This window comes from Anguilla rostrata, chromosome 5 (genome assembly GCF_018555375.3).
Source record: "Anguilla rostrata isolate EN2019 chromosome 5, ASM1855537v3, whole genome shotgun sequence".
Lineage (NCBI taxonomy): Eukaryota > Metazoa > Chordata > Actinopteri > Anguilliformes > Anguillidae > Anguilla > Anguilla rostrata.
In genome coordinates this window covers 5,070,023-5,084,437 of record NC_057937.1, presented here as the reverse complement: position 1 = coordinate 5,084,437, position 14,415 = coordinate 5,070,023, and the positions used below count along the sequence as shown (strand labels likewise).

The 14,415-nt window shown below is 51.2% G+C and overlaps 1 protein-coding gene across 1 annotated transcript in view; it reads left to right on the top strand.

Annotated features, from left to right (window-relative positions):
* dnaaf9 (dynein axonemal assembly factor 9) overlaps window positions 1–14,415 on the top strand; it is a 37,523-nt gene that overhangs the window by 16,724 nt on the left and 6,384 nt on the right. Inside the window, exons 19-36 of the mRNA XM_064334723.1 lie at window positions 219–269; window positions 587–677; window positions 1,157–1,260; window positions 1,821–1,967; window positions 2,348–2,436; window positions 2,751–2,852; window positions 3,369–3,486; window positions 4,102–4,190; window positions 4,875–5,033; window positions 6,181–6,306; window positions 8,028–8,065; window positions 9,227–9,362; window positions 10,135–10,221; window positions 10,568–10,674; window positions 11,714–11,788; window positions 13,290–13,486; window positions 13,939–14,004; window positions 14,274–14,367. Coding sequence (XP_064190793.1) covers window positions 219–269; window positions 587–677; window positions 1,157–1,260; window positions 1,821–1,967; window positions 2,348–2,436; window positions 2,751–2,852; window positions 3,369–3,486; window positions 4,102–4,190; window positions 4,875–5,033; window positions 6,181–6,306; window positions 8,028–8,065; window positions 9,227–9,362; window positions 10,135–10,221; window positions 10,568–10,674; window positions 11,714–11,788; window positions 13,290–13,486; window positions 13,939–14,004; window positions 14,274–14,367 — 1,876 coding nt within the window. The remainder of the gene's footprint in view (window positions 1–218; window positions 270–586; window positions 678–1,156; window positions 1,261–1,820; window positions 1,968–2,347; window positions 2,437–2,750; window positions 2,853–3,368; window positions 3,487–4,101; window positions 4,191–4,874; window positions 5,034–6,180; window positions 6,307–8,027; window positions 8,066–9,226; window positions 9,363–10,134; window positions 10,222–10,567; window positions 10,675–11,713; window positions 11,789–13,289; window positions 13,487–13,938; window positions 14,005–14,273; window positions 14,368–14,415) is intronic.

Here is a 14,415-nt window from a genome sequence, read left to right as displayed (position 1 = left end):
TCAGTGCTTGATAACGGCAGAACGACGTGTCTCTTTGAGCCGTTTCCCAGGCTTTTGATTGGTGAAAGGAGGACACACATGCTGCGGCAGATTAGGAGCAGGCTGTGAAGATGTCCTCAGCCTAGTCTGTAGTGCACGTTTGATGATGCCGTTCTGTCTTGGATGACCCCACTCTGTGTATGTGTTTGTGTGTGTGTGTGTGCGTGTGTGTGTTGCAGGTTGAGGAGTCGGATGTGAGACTCTCAAAGCAAGCTCAACGCCTGCATATTGCTTAGAGAAGGCGGACTGCCCTTCTCACCAGACCCCATCTGAACCATGTTATATGCAGATCGCAGCGTATCTGCTTAGAGCAAGGCTGTGGTTTACTGCCCTTTTCCATACTGATCCCAGATCAGCAGCCGGTATCTGCTTAGAGCAAGGCTGTGGTTTACTGCCCTTTTCCATGCTGATGCTAGATCAGTGGTCATTACCTGCTTAGAGCTCAGTCCTGTGGGTAGTGCATGCAGAGAGAGAAGGGCATTCTGGAACTAGCGGTGTGGTTAATGTGTGTGTGTGTGTGTGTGTGTGTGTGTGTGTGTGTGTGCAGGAGGAAGAGGGCTCTTGTTTGGGGACTCCTCTCTCTGTGGGGGAGACCGCTGTGGTCTTCTCCAGCAGCCTGCTCTGTGCCCCCGAGGAAGGTGAGACTCCTCACTGCCGTTCACCCGCCCCCTATACCGCTACATTTCACCTGTATATCAATCCCCTATACCGCTACATCTCACCTGTATATCAATCCCCTATACGTTACATCTCACCTGCGTATCAATCCCCTATACGTTACATCTCACCTGCGTATCAATCCCTCATACCCCTACAGCTTACTCGTATAAACATCCATACCCTACATCTACTGTATATAATCCCCTATACTTACTATCTTTACCTGTATCATTCCTTCAACCTATCTGTATACATCCCCTCTACATCTCACCTGCGTAAATCCCTTATCTACATCTCCTCTGTAATCAATCCTTCACTCCTCTGTCTGTCCACATTCCCTGTCTGTCACACTCCTGTCTCACCTCTGTCGTCACTCTGTCTATTGTTTGGGAAACAAATTAAAAAGAGATTCATCGTGATTCTTTGTTGTAAATTTTTCCCCAACCTTTGATTGCAGGTAAAATCAGTTTCTTTTCGGAGGGGATCCTGTTTGTGCACCCCCGCTACGGGAGCGTCACCCTGTCCAAGAACCTCATCAGCGCTCTCAAGTTCTATGACGGGGTAGGCCCAGCACCCCGCCCCGCCCCGCCATGGGGGGGCGAGACAGAGGGGGTGGGAGAGGGGCCAGCCCATTGTGGGGAAGTGTTTGTTTGGACGGGACTTGGGTGGGTCGTTCGCTGGGCTCGTTGGACACAAAGTACGGCTCAAAGTCCCTCTCTTCCTGGACTGAGATGGATCACCGGGCGTCAGTTGTGCTGACCTTGGCCTGTCACTCCCATCAGCCCCTGGGGCAGCTAAAATAGCTTCTCAGTTTTTGTTTAATTTGTGTGGAGATGCAGAGAAGGGTTCAGTTCCTCCGTTGTGAAGCCTCAGAGCTTGGAATTGGCACAATAGAGAAGCCTGGTGCATTGTGGGTGTGCTCCAAGAGGCCACCAGGGTGTGGCTGTTTTCATCTGTAGTGTGTCTGGGTGACCTGCGACCTGCAATCCAATCCTTAGCCTTCCCTCAACCGGACAAACAGAGTCTGTTTCAACTGAGAGATTGATGTCTCTGTATTGCAACAACTGTTATCTGACTGTGTGTTTGTGTCTGTGTGTGTGTGTGTGTGTGCGCGCACACAGGACTCCTCCAGCTCTGCTACATCTCTGTTTGTGGAGTACAAGGGCACCCTGCTCCCCCACCTGCCCTTCCAGCTCCACAGCGCCTCCCACTGTTTGGCCTTTGCCCTGCAACCCAAGTCCAAGAGCTACAGGGCCTTTTACTCACAGGTACAGTATCTACTCACACAAGGGCTGACGCGCCATTACATCACATCGCTTTCATTTAGCAGAGGCTCTTAATCGGGCAATGTGTTTTGTGGGGACATTAATTGTGTGTGTGTGTTCAGGTGCTGACGGTGTGTTTTGTGGGGACGTTAAGTGTGTGTATGTTTCAGGTTCTGGCAGTTTTGTGGGGACGTTAAGTGTGTGTGTATATGTTTTAGGCCTGGGAGAGTGTTTTTGTAGGGACGTTAAGTTTGTGCATGTGTGCATATTTTGCTGGTTCCGGCAGTGTGTTTTGTATGGACGTTAAGTGTGTGTATGCTCAGATACTGGCAGTGTGTTTTGTGGGGAAGTTAAGCGTGTGTGTGTGTGTGTGTGTGTTGCAGGTGCTGGCAGTGTGGCAGCAGAACTCTGATGCAGGACTGCTTCTGCAGCTGGTGGGCAGTGAACAGCTCTCACTGGAGCAGAGAAGCATGTGAGTCCCTCACAGTTACACTGTAGCTGCACACTGACACTGAACACACTGTCACACTAACTACACACTAGACCTAAATATACACTGTCACTCTATATCTACGCACTGGCACTGAATAAACACTCTCATACTGTAACTAAATTGGATGCAGTACCATACACATTATGGATCTATGGTGGTGGTGTTTGTTAAATGTGAAATGTGTTTCCTTTCCTTAAAATGTTTTGCCTTGGCATCTGCTAAATGTCCCAATAGTAAATTGTAACAGTGGTGGGAAAGTGATGGATCCTGATTGGTGTTCCCTGCTTCCTCAGGCTCTCCCGATTGGACAGGCTGTACGAGAGCCACGCCCTCCCAGCGTCTGAGCGCAGGGGCAACCTGAAGGCTGTGTGCGCTGAACTGCCCGAGCTCGACATGTAACTATTCCCACAGTCCTACATCACCCACAATCCATACTCTCCTTTCTCCTACACTACATTACCCACAATGCACACTCTCTTTCCACCTACACTATAATACCCACAATCCACGCTCTTCCTCTTACTGTGCATTGCCTACAATCCACACTCTCCTTCCACCTACACTACATTACTCACAATCCACCCTTTCCTACTATAGTACATTACCCACAATCCCCACACTCCTCCATAATTTCCTCTACAGATGACTCTTTCTCCTGAGTGTCCCTCTCTAGCCACGCCCCCTTCCTCCCATCCAGCCAATCACAGGAATCGGTGCTCTGTGTGCGACTCGCTGGCCTTCAGTGCAGTGAGATGTACAGGCCAGGGCGGATCCATAGCTGCGGGTGGCTGTACTCGTGTCCAGCCACATCCATTTAGCGTCCAGCAGCGTATCTCTGACGGCCGGTTACCGTTCCCTGATTTAATCTCCCTGCTGTCCTGTCTCACGCGCGGCTGCTGTCTGTGTTTCAGCTTCCTGCAGCACCTGGCGCTGAGCACTGTGGGCCAGGAGAGCCTGCAGAGCGCGCACCTGGAGGACCTGTTCCCCAAACGAGAGCCCACAGCACCGCCGCGCGCCCCGGCCGACAAGGTGCGCCCTGTCCCTCTCCCTCTGCCCCCCTGTCCCCCTCTCCCTCTGCCCCCCTGTCCCCCTCTCTCTGCCCCCCTGTCCCTCTCCCTCTGCCCCCCTGTCCCTCTCCCTCTGCCCCCCTGTCCCCCTCCCTCTGCCCCCCTGTCCCTCTCCCTCTGCCCCCTGTCCCCCTCTCATTGCCCCCTGTCCCCCTCCCTCTGCCCCCTGTCCCCCTCTCTCTGCCCCCTGTCCCCTCTCTCTCTGCCCCCCTGTCCCCCTCCTCTGCCCCCCTGTCCCCCTCTCCTCTGCCCCCTGTCCCTCTCTCTCTGCCCCCCTGTCCCCTCCCTCTGCCCCCCTGTCCCCCTCCCTCTGCCCCCTGTCCCCCTCTCCCTCTGCCCCCTGTCCCCCTCTCCCTCTGCCCCCCTGTCCCCCTCCCTCTGCCCCCCTGTCCCCCTCTCCCTCTGCCCCCGTCCCTCTCCCTCTCCCCTGTCCCTCTCTCTCTCTCTCTCTCTCTCTCTCTCTCTTTCCCCTGCCTCTGTCCCCCTGTCTGTCCCTTCCCCCCTCTTTCTCTCTGTCTCTCTCTCTCTGGTCTGGCTGCTGGTCAGGAGGCTGATGCGTTTCTCTGTCTGTCAGCAGATTGTAATCAACATCATCACTGGCCTGCCTGGGAGCCACAAGGACAGCCTGTGCAACTACCTGGTCAGCCTCAACAAGGAGTACGGCAGGTGTGTGTGTGTGTGTGCGTGTGTGTGAGAGAGCGTGCATATATGTGCATGCGCATACATCCTGGACTCCTCCAGCTTGGCTGGTGTGTGTGTGTGTGAGAGTTTCCTGGCACAGCCGTCATCATGGCATGTCATGACAGTTTCCTGTGGAGGCTGTTCTGGCTGGGCCTGTCGTGACAGTGTTTAATGTGGACGTTGTTCTGGCTGGGCCTGTCGTGACAGTGTTTAATGTGGACGTTGTTCTGGCTGGGCCTGTCGTGACAGTGTTTAATGTGGACGTTGTTCTGGCTGGGCCTGTCGTGACTGTGTTTAATGTGGATGTTGTTCTGGCTGGGCCTGTCGTGACGGTGCTTTGCGCGGTGGTTGTCTTCGCTGGGCCTGTCGGCATGTTAAGTGTGGACCTGTTCTGGCTGGGCCTGTCTGACAGTGTTTAATGTGGACGTTGTTCTGGCTGGGCCTGTCGTGACAGTGTTTAATGTGGACGTTGTTCTGGCTGGGCCTGTCGTGACAGTGTTTAATGTGGACCTTGTTCTGGCTGGGCCTGTCGTGACAGTGTTTAATGTGGACGTTGTTCTGGCTGGGCCTGTCGTGACAGTGTTTAATGTGGACGTTGTTCTGGCTGGGCCTGTCGTGACAGTGCTTTGTGCGGCGGGTGTCCTAGCGTGTCCCGTGTGCCCCCCGCAGGTGGGCAGTGTACCGCCCCGCCCTGGACAGCTGCGACTCCTTCAGCAGGGCTCACCTGCAGCGGTACCTGAGCTCCCTGCTGGAGAGCCAGAGGAGCCGCGGAACCCGCCACTGCGCCCTCACCCGCCGCGGGCTCCGCCTGCTGCTGCTCACCCCGGGGTACGGCCGCTTACCGCCAACAGGGGGCGCCTCTGTCCAGCTCACAGTCACTTACACTGCAGGTCTTAAAACGGCTGTTACCTTCACGCCTTTCCTAGGAATAGAGACATTTCCATCACTTATTTCTGTGTCTTTGTAGAGTAGATTTTTTAGAATGTTTGTTAAAAATTGTTCTGGAGCTCCATTGTTCTCAATCGCCGGTAGCGATTGTGACATCAGCATTAGAATGTTCAGTTAGGAACATTCTAATCGCATATTTGCGATCTCACGCCTGAAAGAGTTAAGCATTTTTGCTGCAACAAAAATGAAATCAGTCCAAAGTAAGGAGTTGCGTTCCGCATTTCAGATGTGATTCAGTGCGAAGCATATGCCGCCCCATCTTGTGTGTACAAATATAGAGCGGTTTAATTAGCCAGCAGCTGCAGCTTTGTAGCATCGCCAGGAGATGAAAGCAGTGAGAGGTGACTGGAAGGGAAAATATCAGGTTCATTTGGTGTGTGAAAACAAAAGCACTCGTCGCTACACTTTTTAGACCTTCTAATAGCCTATAAAAACTGGTTTTCCTTTTTAATTGTTCATTAGTGATTAATCATTGTGAACTTTGGTAGCCATTAACAAGTAACTGCGTAGCTTCGGAGTCATTAGCATCACTAGACACTGGTACACACAGGTATGTACAATATCAGGAAGTGGCCGTGGATGTGTTTTACCTGTATATGAAATTCCTAACGGAACACACAGGTCAGGAAAGGTGTGCTAGATACAGTTTCAGCCTCGCCATCCTACAGCCATTATATCACTTATCTTCTGTCCCAGCTGAACAGCGATATAAGTGTATATGCTGTATGCACACACCCACACGTACTCACACACACACAGTCACTCACACACACACCCACACACACACAGTCACTCACACACACACCCACACACACACAGTCACTCACACACACATACACTCACACACACACACACATACACACACTCTCACTCACTCTCACACACACACACACACACACACACACACACACACAACACCACACACACACATCACCACACCACACTACACACACACACACACTACACACACACACACACACACACACACACACACACACACACAGCTCACGGCTGCGCTGTCTTACAGGTACACAGACGTGCTGGACGTGGTGCAGGCAGTGCTCACCCACCCAGACCCCAGGGCCCAGACCGCCTTCAGCCTGGGGGCCGTTACTGCCTGTGTGGACCCCCTCAGCTCCTACATGGAGCACAGGTGAGAATAACCCCAATAAACCCCTCAGCTCCTACATGGAGCACAGGTGAGAATAACCCCAATAAACCCCTCAGCTCCTACATGGAGCACAGGTGAGACTAATCCCCTCAGATGAGACTAACCCCCCCAGCTCCTACATGGTGCACAGGTGAGACTAATCCCCTCAGCTCCTACATGGAGCACAGGTGAGACTAAACCCCTCAGCTCCTACATGGAGCGCAGGTGAGAATGAGCGGGAAATGAAGGTGGCGGGTGGGACCGGGGCTCTTTGTAGGGTGGCGGGTTGGTCATTCATTATGATTCATTCATTATGCTGATAGCGGTAAATGATTCAATGTGCGTTCATGTTGAGTCACTGGTGACCTATCAACTGGCTCTTGTTTTCCTGAAAGGGTCGAGATGGGGGGGTAATTGGGGGCTATAGAAGTAAACAGTCAGTGTGATCCTGTTCGGCAGACTGATGCTTGCAAGCCAGGGTGGAAAAACACCCAGCGTGGACGTTAAGTTCTGCGACTTGAGCTCCATCCTCTGATGTTAGCTTCCTGAGCGGTTCCTTGTTGGCTCTGAATCGATGACTTCAACAAGATGACTTCATCAAGATCACTTAAAAACAGTCAAGATCGTTACCTGTTAACCCGCAAGACTGGCTCAACAATGTTTCACCCGTGTTTTGTGACGGCATCTAAAGCCTTTGGACAGACTGTCAAGTGACTTCCTTGCTGCCTGTAACCATAGATATGCTGGCTGATCAGGTTTACAAGAGTCGAAGTGGTGGAATGTGTTTTCCTGAATCCACACCGGTGGGGAAAAAAGAGCCTTTTTTTAAAGAATAGTATTTCTGAGGTCCATTATAAAGCTTTTTTTTAGGGTTGTTTGTGAGACTTCAGACAAACAATGAGGAGCTGAGATTGGCCGACAGTCCAGAGTCAATGATTGACTGAGAGGTGCTAATAAAAGCTCTCTTCGACGGAAGGTGTGTGACCTTTCCGGTCCTGAATGAGCTGAGCAGTCCAGTCCTCTGAGTGCTCTCTCTCTCTCTCTCTCTCTCTTTCTCTCTCTCTCTCTCGCTCTCTCTCACTCTCACGCTCTCTCTCTGCTGGTGATTCTCACACAGAGCTGAGAGCCTTTTAAAAAACCTGCCCCTGCGCTTCCGAGAGCCCACGCAGGGAAACCCCACCAGCACGCCTCTCAGCTGGGGCTACTAGGGCTAGTGTTGTCTGTGGCTGCTAGGGCTAGCATAGGCTGTGGCTGGGGCTGCTAGGGTAGCGCGGGCTATGACTGTGGCTGCTCGGGCTAGCGTAGGCTGTGGCTGGAGCCCGTATGGTTAGGGTAGGCTGGGGCTGCTATGGCTAGCTTAGGCTATGGCTATGGCTGGGGCTGCTAGGGCTAGCGTAGGCTGTGGCTGGAGCTGCTAGGGCTAGCGTAGGCTGTAGCCAGGGCTGCTAGGGCTAGCGTAGGCTGTAGCCAGGGCTGCTAGGGCTAGCGTAGGCTGTAGCCAGGGCTGCTAGGGCTAGCGTAGGTTATGGCTGGAGCTGCTAGGGCTAGCGTAGGCTATGCCAGGGGCTGCTATGGCTAGCGTAGGCTAGCACTGGGGTACTTTGTTCTTGGCAGGGGCTGTTAGAGCCCCTGTCAAACACAGTGGGAAAGTGGGCATCATACTGATACACAGTCATACTGATGTCTGATTGGTGGATCACGCTTCCCTTTCTCCTCCTCCGCAGGTTCCTTTTTCCGAAGCTCCTGGAACAGTGCAGCCAGGGTAAGATAACAGTCATATTACACCCATACCATATCCAGCAGCAACAGCTGGGCCAATCATATCACCCCATGGCCTGGGCCAGTCACACCACCCCATACCATACCTAGCAGCGATGGCTGGGCCAATCAGATCACCCCACACCTAGCAGCAATGGCTGGGCCAATCATATCACCCCACACCTAGCAGGGACAGCTGAGCCAATCACGTGACCCCGTACCTAGCCGCGACAGCTGGGCCAATCACATCACCCCATACCTAGCAGCAAAGGTTGCTTTAAAATCTTTTCAGAATCCTGCGACTGCAATCTTGCAAACAGTGTCATTTGTTGAGTAATTTTGCCATTTCGGTGTTATTTTAGAGCAGACCCTTCCTGCTGGAGCTTCCTTGCCCCTGGTCTAGAAAACAAATGTCAGAAGTTTGGCTTTTTCATTCATTTACCTCCTCAGCCTCTGGCAACGCTACTGCAGAGTTCATTCTTGTTAAACAATGATGGCAAATTAGGCTAATGCATAATCCTTTGTGTGCCTTTTTATTCTAGCATAAATTAGCCAACGTTTGCATGGTTGCTCGCTATTATACGCTATAAAACATTTCCTAGTGCATCATGGCCAGGGTTGTGCTCCACAGTACAGGTTAAGATTGATATCGGTGCATTGCATCACTATGCGTTAGTCAGAGTGGAAGATTTTGGAGTCTGTCTTCCTCTGACCTTTGGCCCTTATTGCTTTGTTTGTCAGAACTGTTGCCTTCAAGATGCTGCAGTGTTCTTACCTGTGCTATTTTTTGTTGAGATATATAAGTGCGCTTGTCAGTACCAATAGTGGCACCAAAGACTGAATATTTTTGAAGAGTACAGAATGCTTTACTTGTAAAGTTGAGCGCTGGGGTTGATGTTTCATGCAGTTGAGTGGTTTGGCTGATGGTTCTCATGGTTGAGTGGTTTGGTTGATAGGTTGTTGGTTGGTTGATGGTTTCTGCGGTTGAGTGTTTATGGTCCGTGTTGTGTGGTTTGGTTGATGGTTCTCATGGTTGTGTGGTATGGATGATGGTTCTTGCGGTTGAGTTGTTTGGTGATGTTTCTCATGGTTGTGTGTTTGGTTGATGGTTCTCATGGTTGTGTGGTTTGTTTGATGTTTCTCGCGGTTGTGTGGTTTGGCGCAGGCATGGTGAGCTGCGTGGCGTTCACCGGTCTGTCCGGCGACCAGCGGCACCCCCTCCTGCACCAGCTCCAGCAGCTGATCCGAGCAGCCAATCCCAGCGCAGCGTTCATCCTCGCAGAGAAAGGCGCGGTGACCAGGTGAGTAGGTTAGCACCTGGGCTAAATGCACCTGGCGAAGCCAGTCCCCAGCCCCTGCCTCTTAAAGGGGTTCAGCCCGTTCCTCCCGAATTTTTCATCAAATACAGATGAAGGCCATAGTGTTGCCCATTTAACTTGAGACACAACCCAACCATCTGCAAAACTGGGCCATGCCTGAATGCCTGAATGTTTTTGAAAAAGTGAAGCACTTGCCAGTAAAGGTACATTTTGTTAGACCTGGGAATGTTCCTTCTCCATGTTTAAAATCTTCATGGAGCACCGAAAGAACATTTTAGAGCCGTAGGAAGCCTTTTAAAACATTTTTTTAAATCATAAGGAAAGAGCATTTGTCAGCGCGGAGTAGTGCACAGTTAGGCTGACTGCAGTGCTGGTATGTTCAGGTTACTCATTGCACACAGTAGTTAAATTCAGTGTCACCTGAAAAGCTCAGCGCAGTAAAGCTAATCATGACCTTCAGCAACTGCTGCAATACGTTCCTGTCACAACAAACACACACTCAGGTCAATCCAGCTTAAACAGAGGACTGCATGTACATCATAGAGTAACAGAGTCACTGAACACAGGCACTTAGAGCCAAACGAAGCTGTGTCCGTGTGTGTGTGCGTGCGCGTCTGTGTGTCCGTGTGTGTGTGCGTGCGCGTCTGTGTGTTCATGCGTGCGTGCATTTGTGTGTGTGTGTGTGTGTGTCTGTGTGCGTGAGAGTAAACCCCTGTAAGGCTGCCCCTGTACGCTGCCCCTGTGTCTGTTGCAGGAATGAGGATGTGGAGCTGATCTTATCTGAGAGGAGCTTCTCAGAGTCGCAGATGCTGAGAGCTCGTTACCTGCTCTACCCAGGCTGGTGAGTCCGCATCTGACCCGCCCGTCCCGTTCTGTATGCATGAATTAACTGTGTGTGTGTCTGTGTATCGTGCGTGTGTGTGTTGTGTGTGTTCTGTTTGTGTGTGGTGTGCACGCGTGTGTGTTTGTGCTTGTGGTGTGTGTGCTGTGCGTGCGTGCGTCCGTGCGCGTGTGTGGTGTGTGGTGTGGTGTGTAGATGTGTGTGTGGTGTGCTGTGTGGTGTGTGTGTGTGTCTGTGTGTATATGTATGTGTGTGTGCGTGTGCATACGTGTGTTTGTGTGTGTGTGTGTCTGTGCGTGTGTGTGTCTGTGCGTGTGCGTGTGTGTGTGTGTGTGTGTGTGCGCAGGTTCGAGGGGAAGTTCCGCACCAGCGCCTCGTCTCCGCCCATCTCCCAGGAGCGTGTGCAGTTCAGCCGGCCGCTGGAGAAGCCGCTGTTCCTGGCGCGATGCAAAGGTGAGCCGGGCGGGGCGGGGCGGGGCCAGGCGCGGGGGCGGAGCCGAAGCGCAGCGGGCGGGTCCACACCTGCCCCACACACCTGTCCGGGGCTAATTGGGTTCACTGGAGCCTTCCGGCCAGGAGAGCCTCCAGCTGTGGAGCGCGCGTCATCTGGGATGCGTTCAGCCCCAAGCCCCGCTATGCAATGAGCACGGGGTTTGAGCACTCGACCAGAGGCGCGCGAATATCCACATCCGTTTTCACCACTACCAGACGGGGACTTACGGATGTGTGGATTTGCATGTACTGCATAACGGTCGGCCATCTTGACAGACTTGGTCGCCCTTGTATCCCACCTAACACCCCTACGATTTATACTAGTTCAGGATATGTTTTTTTTTTTTTTTAAGTTTGAGGTTTTTTTTGTCCTAGGTCTTGATATTATATAATAATTTATTATATAGTACAACTCAAGACGCTTTACAATAAGTGGTACATACATACATATATACATACATACAATGAAACATACAATTCAGAGGGAAAAAAAAATAGTAATCTGAATGCTTTGAGGATTGGTTCTCGCTTAACATAGTTAGCTTGTCTTTGTGCTTTAGTGATGCTACACACACACACACACACACACACACAGTTCTGGGAATATCGTTAGCGATGTCTGGCACTGTTACTCTATGAATCACATTAACACGCTTGTGTTCTCTGACCCCTGCAGTACTCAGACAACAGTTATTTTGAAGAATTCCAGGCGCTCTGACACATTTTGGGAAGGGTTCATTAGAAAAGACAGGTGGCTGAGAGTTCAGCCTCCCCCCCTCCTCCTCCCCCTCCCCCCTCCCCAACAGGGCACCTTCCGAGCCGCAATGGCTTCCCTCTCATCTGTTACCCGTCTGAATTTTTAAAAAATCGAAGTGTTCTTGTTGTGCGCGCTTGTGTGCACCCTCGCGAGTGCACCTTGGGTGACTAATGGATTTTGCGGCTTCTGGGATATTTCCGATGCAAACGAGCCTGAAAACTCCGTCTCCTCCTTCCTTTGCAGCGTTTAAATCCTCTCTGAGGCCGAACCCGTTCGCCGGAAACGTCTACAACGTCTGGGGCCGAGTCCTTTTCTCTGGTAAAAAAAAGAAACCTTTCCCTACCCTACCCCGTGTTTACCTTTGGTAAGAACATTACGTTACCTTGTGCAAATGCGTTACCCTGGCAACGTGTGCTTTCCTTACCTGTGAACTGCAGTGACAACACCGTAAAAATGTAAAACGAAAAAAAAAAAAACAAAAAAAAAAAAAAAACATTTTGTAATCGAGAATCAAGTTGTGTAACCCTTTACCTCTCGTTGTTCAACAGCGGTAAAGCTATGTGACCTTTCCCTCGTGAATGTTTGACTTGTATTTCAAAACACAAACAGTATTGGGATATTTTAGAGCAAGGAATGTCCTCGAGGCTCGTTAACTCAGAATACGGTAGGCGACTCGTTTGTACTTCACTTATTTCCACCTGTAGAGTTCAGCTCATAGTCCACCGGTGTGTCTTCCTTTGCTCCACTTGGTTATAGTTTATTTTGTTTAGTGTCCTTCCCATATCTCTGTGAGTTTTGGTATTTATAGCTGCATGGTCATGAAGTGCATCAGTTTGGTTTTTTTTCTGTGAAAGGAGGTGTTTGGTATTGAGAGAGTGCATCAGTCTGGTTTGTTCTGTGGAACGGAATGAGATTGGCATTGAGAGAGTGCATCGGTTTTGGGTTTTTTTTGTGAGAAGTTTGGCATTGAGAGAGTGCATAAGTTTTGGTTTTTTATGAAAGGTTTGGTATTGAGAGAGTGTTGTAGATTGGTTGGTTTGGTGAGAATGACTGAGTTTGGTAGTGTTGTAGATTGGCTGGTTTGGTGAAAGTGAGCGAGTTTGGCAGTGTTGTAGATTGGTTGGTTTGGTGAAAGTGAGCGAGTTTGGCAGTGTTTTAGATTGGTTGGTTTGGTGAGAGTGAGTTTGGCAGTGTTGTAGATTGGTTGGTTTGGTGAAAGTGAGCGAGTTTGGCAGTGTTGTAGATTGGTTGGTTTGGTGAAAGTGAGCGAGTTTGGCAGTGTTGTAGATTGGTTGGTTTGGTGAAAGTGAGTGAGTTTGGCATCGTAGCTGCATGGAGAGAGTGCAGTTTGGTTTGCTCGGTGGAAAGCGTGACTCTGAGGGCAGCGGGTCAGAATGGGAGAAGTGCGGTCTTTTTCATTACCCTCAGTTCCTTAATTTAACACCACCACACAGCACAAACCGTGGTGCCCTTGGTTATTCTTAGTTGTTTTTGTTGATATTATTGTGGTTATTATTATTATTCTTATTATTATTATAATTATTTTTGCCTGTGCATCTAGTTGTGAGACATGCCGTTTAGATTACATTGGGGTGCGTTTTTGAGCTGTGACCCCAAAACTTTGTTTTACGCTGGATCCGGGCGATCTCATCGATCCGGTTACGTTTGTGGTCCCCTCGTGGTCCCGCACGGAAATGCACCCCGCCCAGCACGCCGTCCTCTTCCTTTTGAGCCTCTCCAATTGGCCCTCGGATGGCCGAGAGGGCGTGGCCAGCGCTGTGAGCTGACTTTCGTTCCCCATCCCCCCCGCCCCCTCCAGACTCGGAGCAGTTGATGGAGGTGAGCTACAACGTGGTCAGCGGGACTCTGGGCGTGGTCCCCGTGCAGGACGGTCCGAGCCCCCCTCCCCAGGGCGTGGAGCCCCGCCCCCGCGCCCCCGAATGCTTCCTGCTGTTCGACGGAGTGGGCCTCACCCAGGACAGCCTGAAGAACTGGCTGCGGCAGTGCGCAAAGCAGGTGTGCACCCCCCCCCCCAAGATACGCCCTGTAGACTGGCCCTCAATCAGGTACAGCACTACCCAGATAGGCCCTGTAGACTGGCCCTCAATCAGGTACAGCACTACCCAGATAGGCCCTGTAGACTGGCCCTCACTCAGGTACAGCGCTACCCAGATAGGCCCTGTAGACTGGCCCTCAATCAGGTACAGCACTACCCAGATAGGCCCTGTAGACTGGCCCTCAATCAGGTACAGCACTACCCAGATAGGCCCTGTAGACTGGCCATCAATCAGGTACAGCACTACCCAGATAGGCCCTGTAGACTTGTCCTCAATCAGGTACAGCACTACACAGATATACCATGTAGACTGGTCCTTATTCAGGTACAACACTGCCCAGATATACCCTGTAGTCTGGCCATCGTTATATGAAGGGTAACCCTTTGCTTGCTTTGTGTTTCGCGATCACAGAAAACCGCGAAGAGACCAAGGAAAACACATGAGGTGCTGACCCTGCAGGAGATCAAGAACATTCATGTGAGTCATTTTTTGGAAGTGACCTTTTATCCCTTCAGCAGCTCGTGCTAGCAGACCGCAGTCACTCAATCCACCATAGGAGGCGCTATTGTGCGGCGTGACAGAAAACCCACCCTACAGGCCTAATTACAGGATAAGGGTCACTTTACTGTATGGAGATTCAGTGCTTTGTATTGATGCATCACACCTGGTTCCTCAAATGCATGTCCATTTGGACACACTGAAACGGATCCTCTTCATCCTCACACTCCTCCTTCCTCTCTCCGCAGGTGAAGCGACACTTGGATCCCCTCCCGGCGGGTTACTTCTACAACGGGCACCAGTTCGTCAACTTCTTTGGAGAGAAAATGAACTTCCATCCATGTATCCTTTCACCATTGAGGGAGCTTTGTGTGCAATGACTCCATTAAC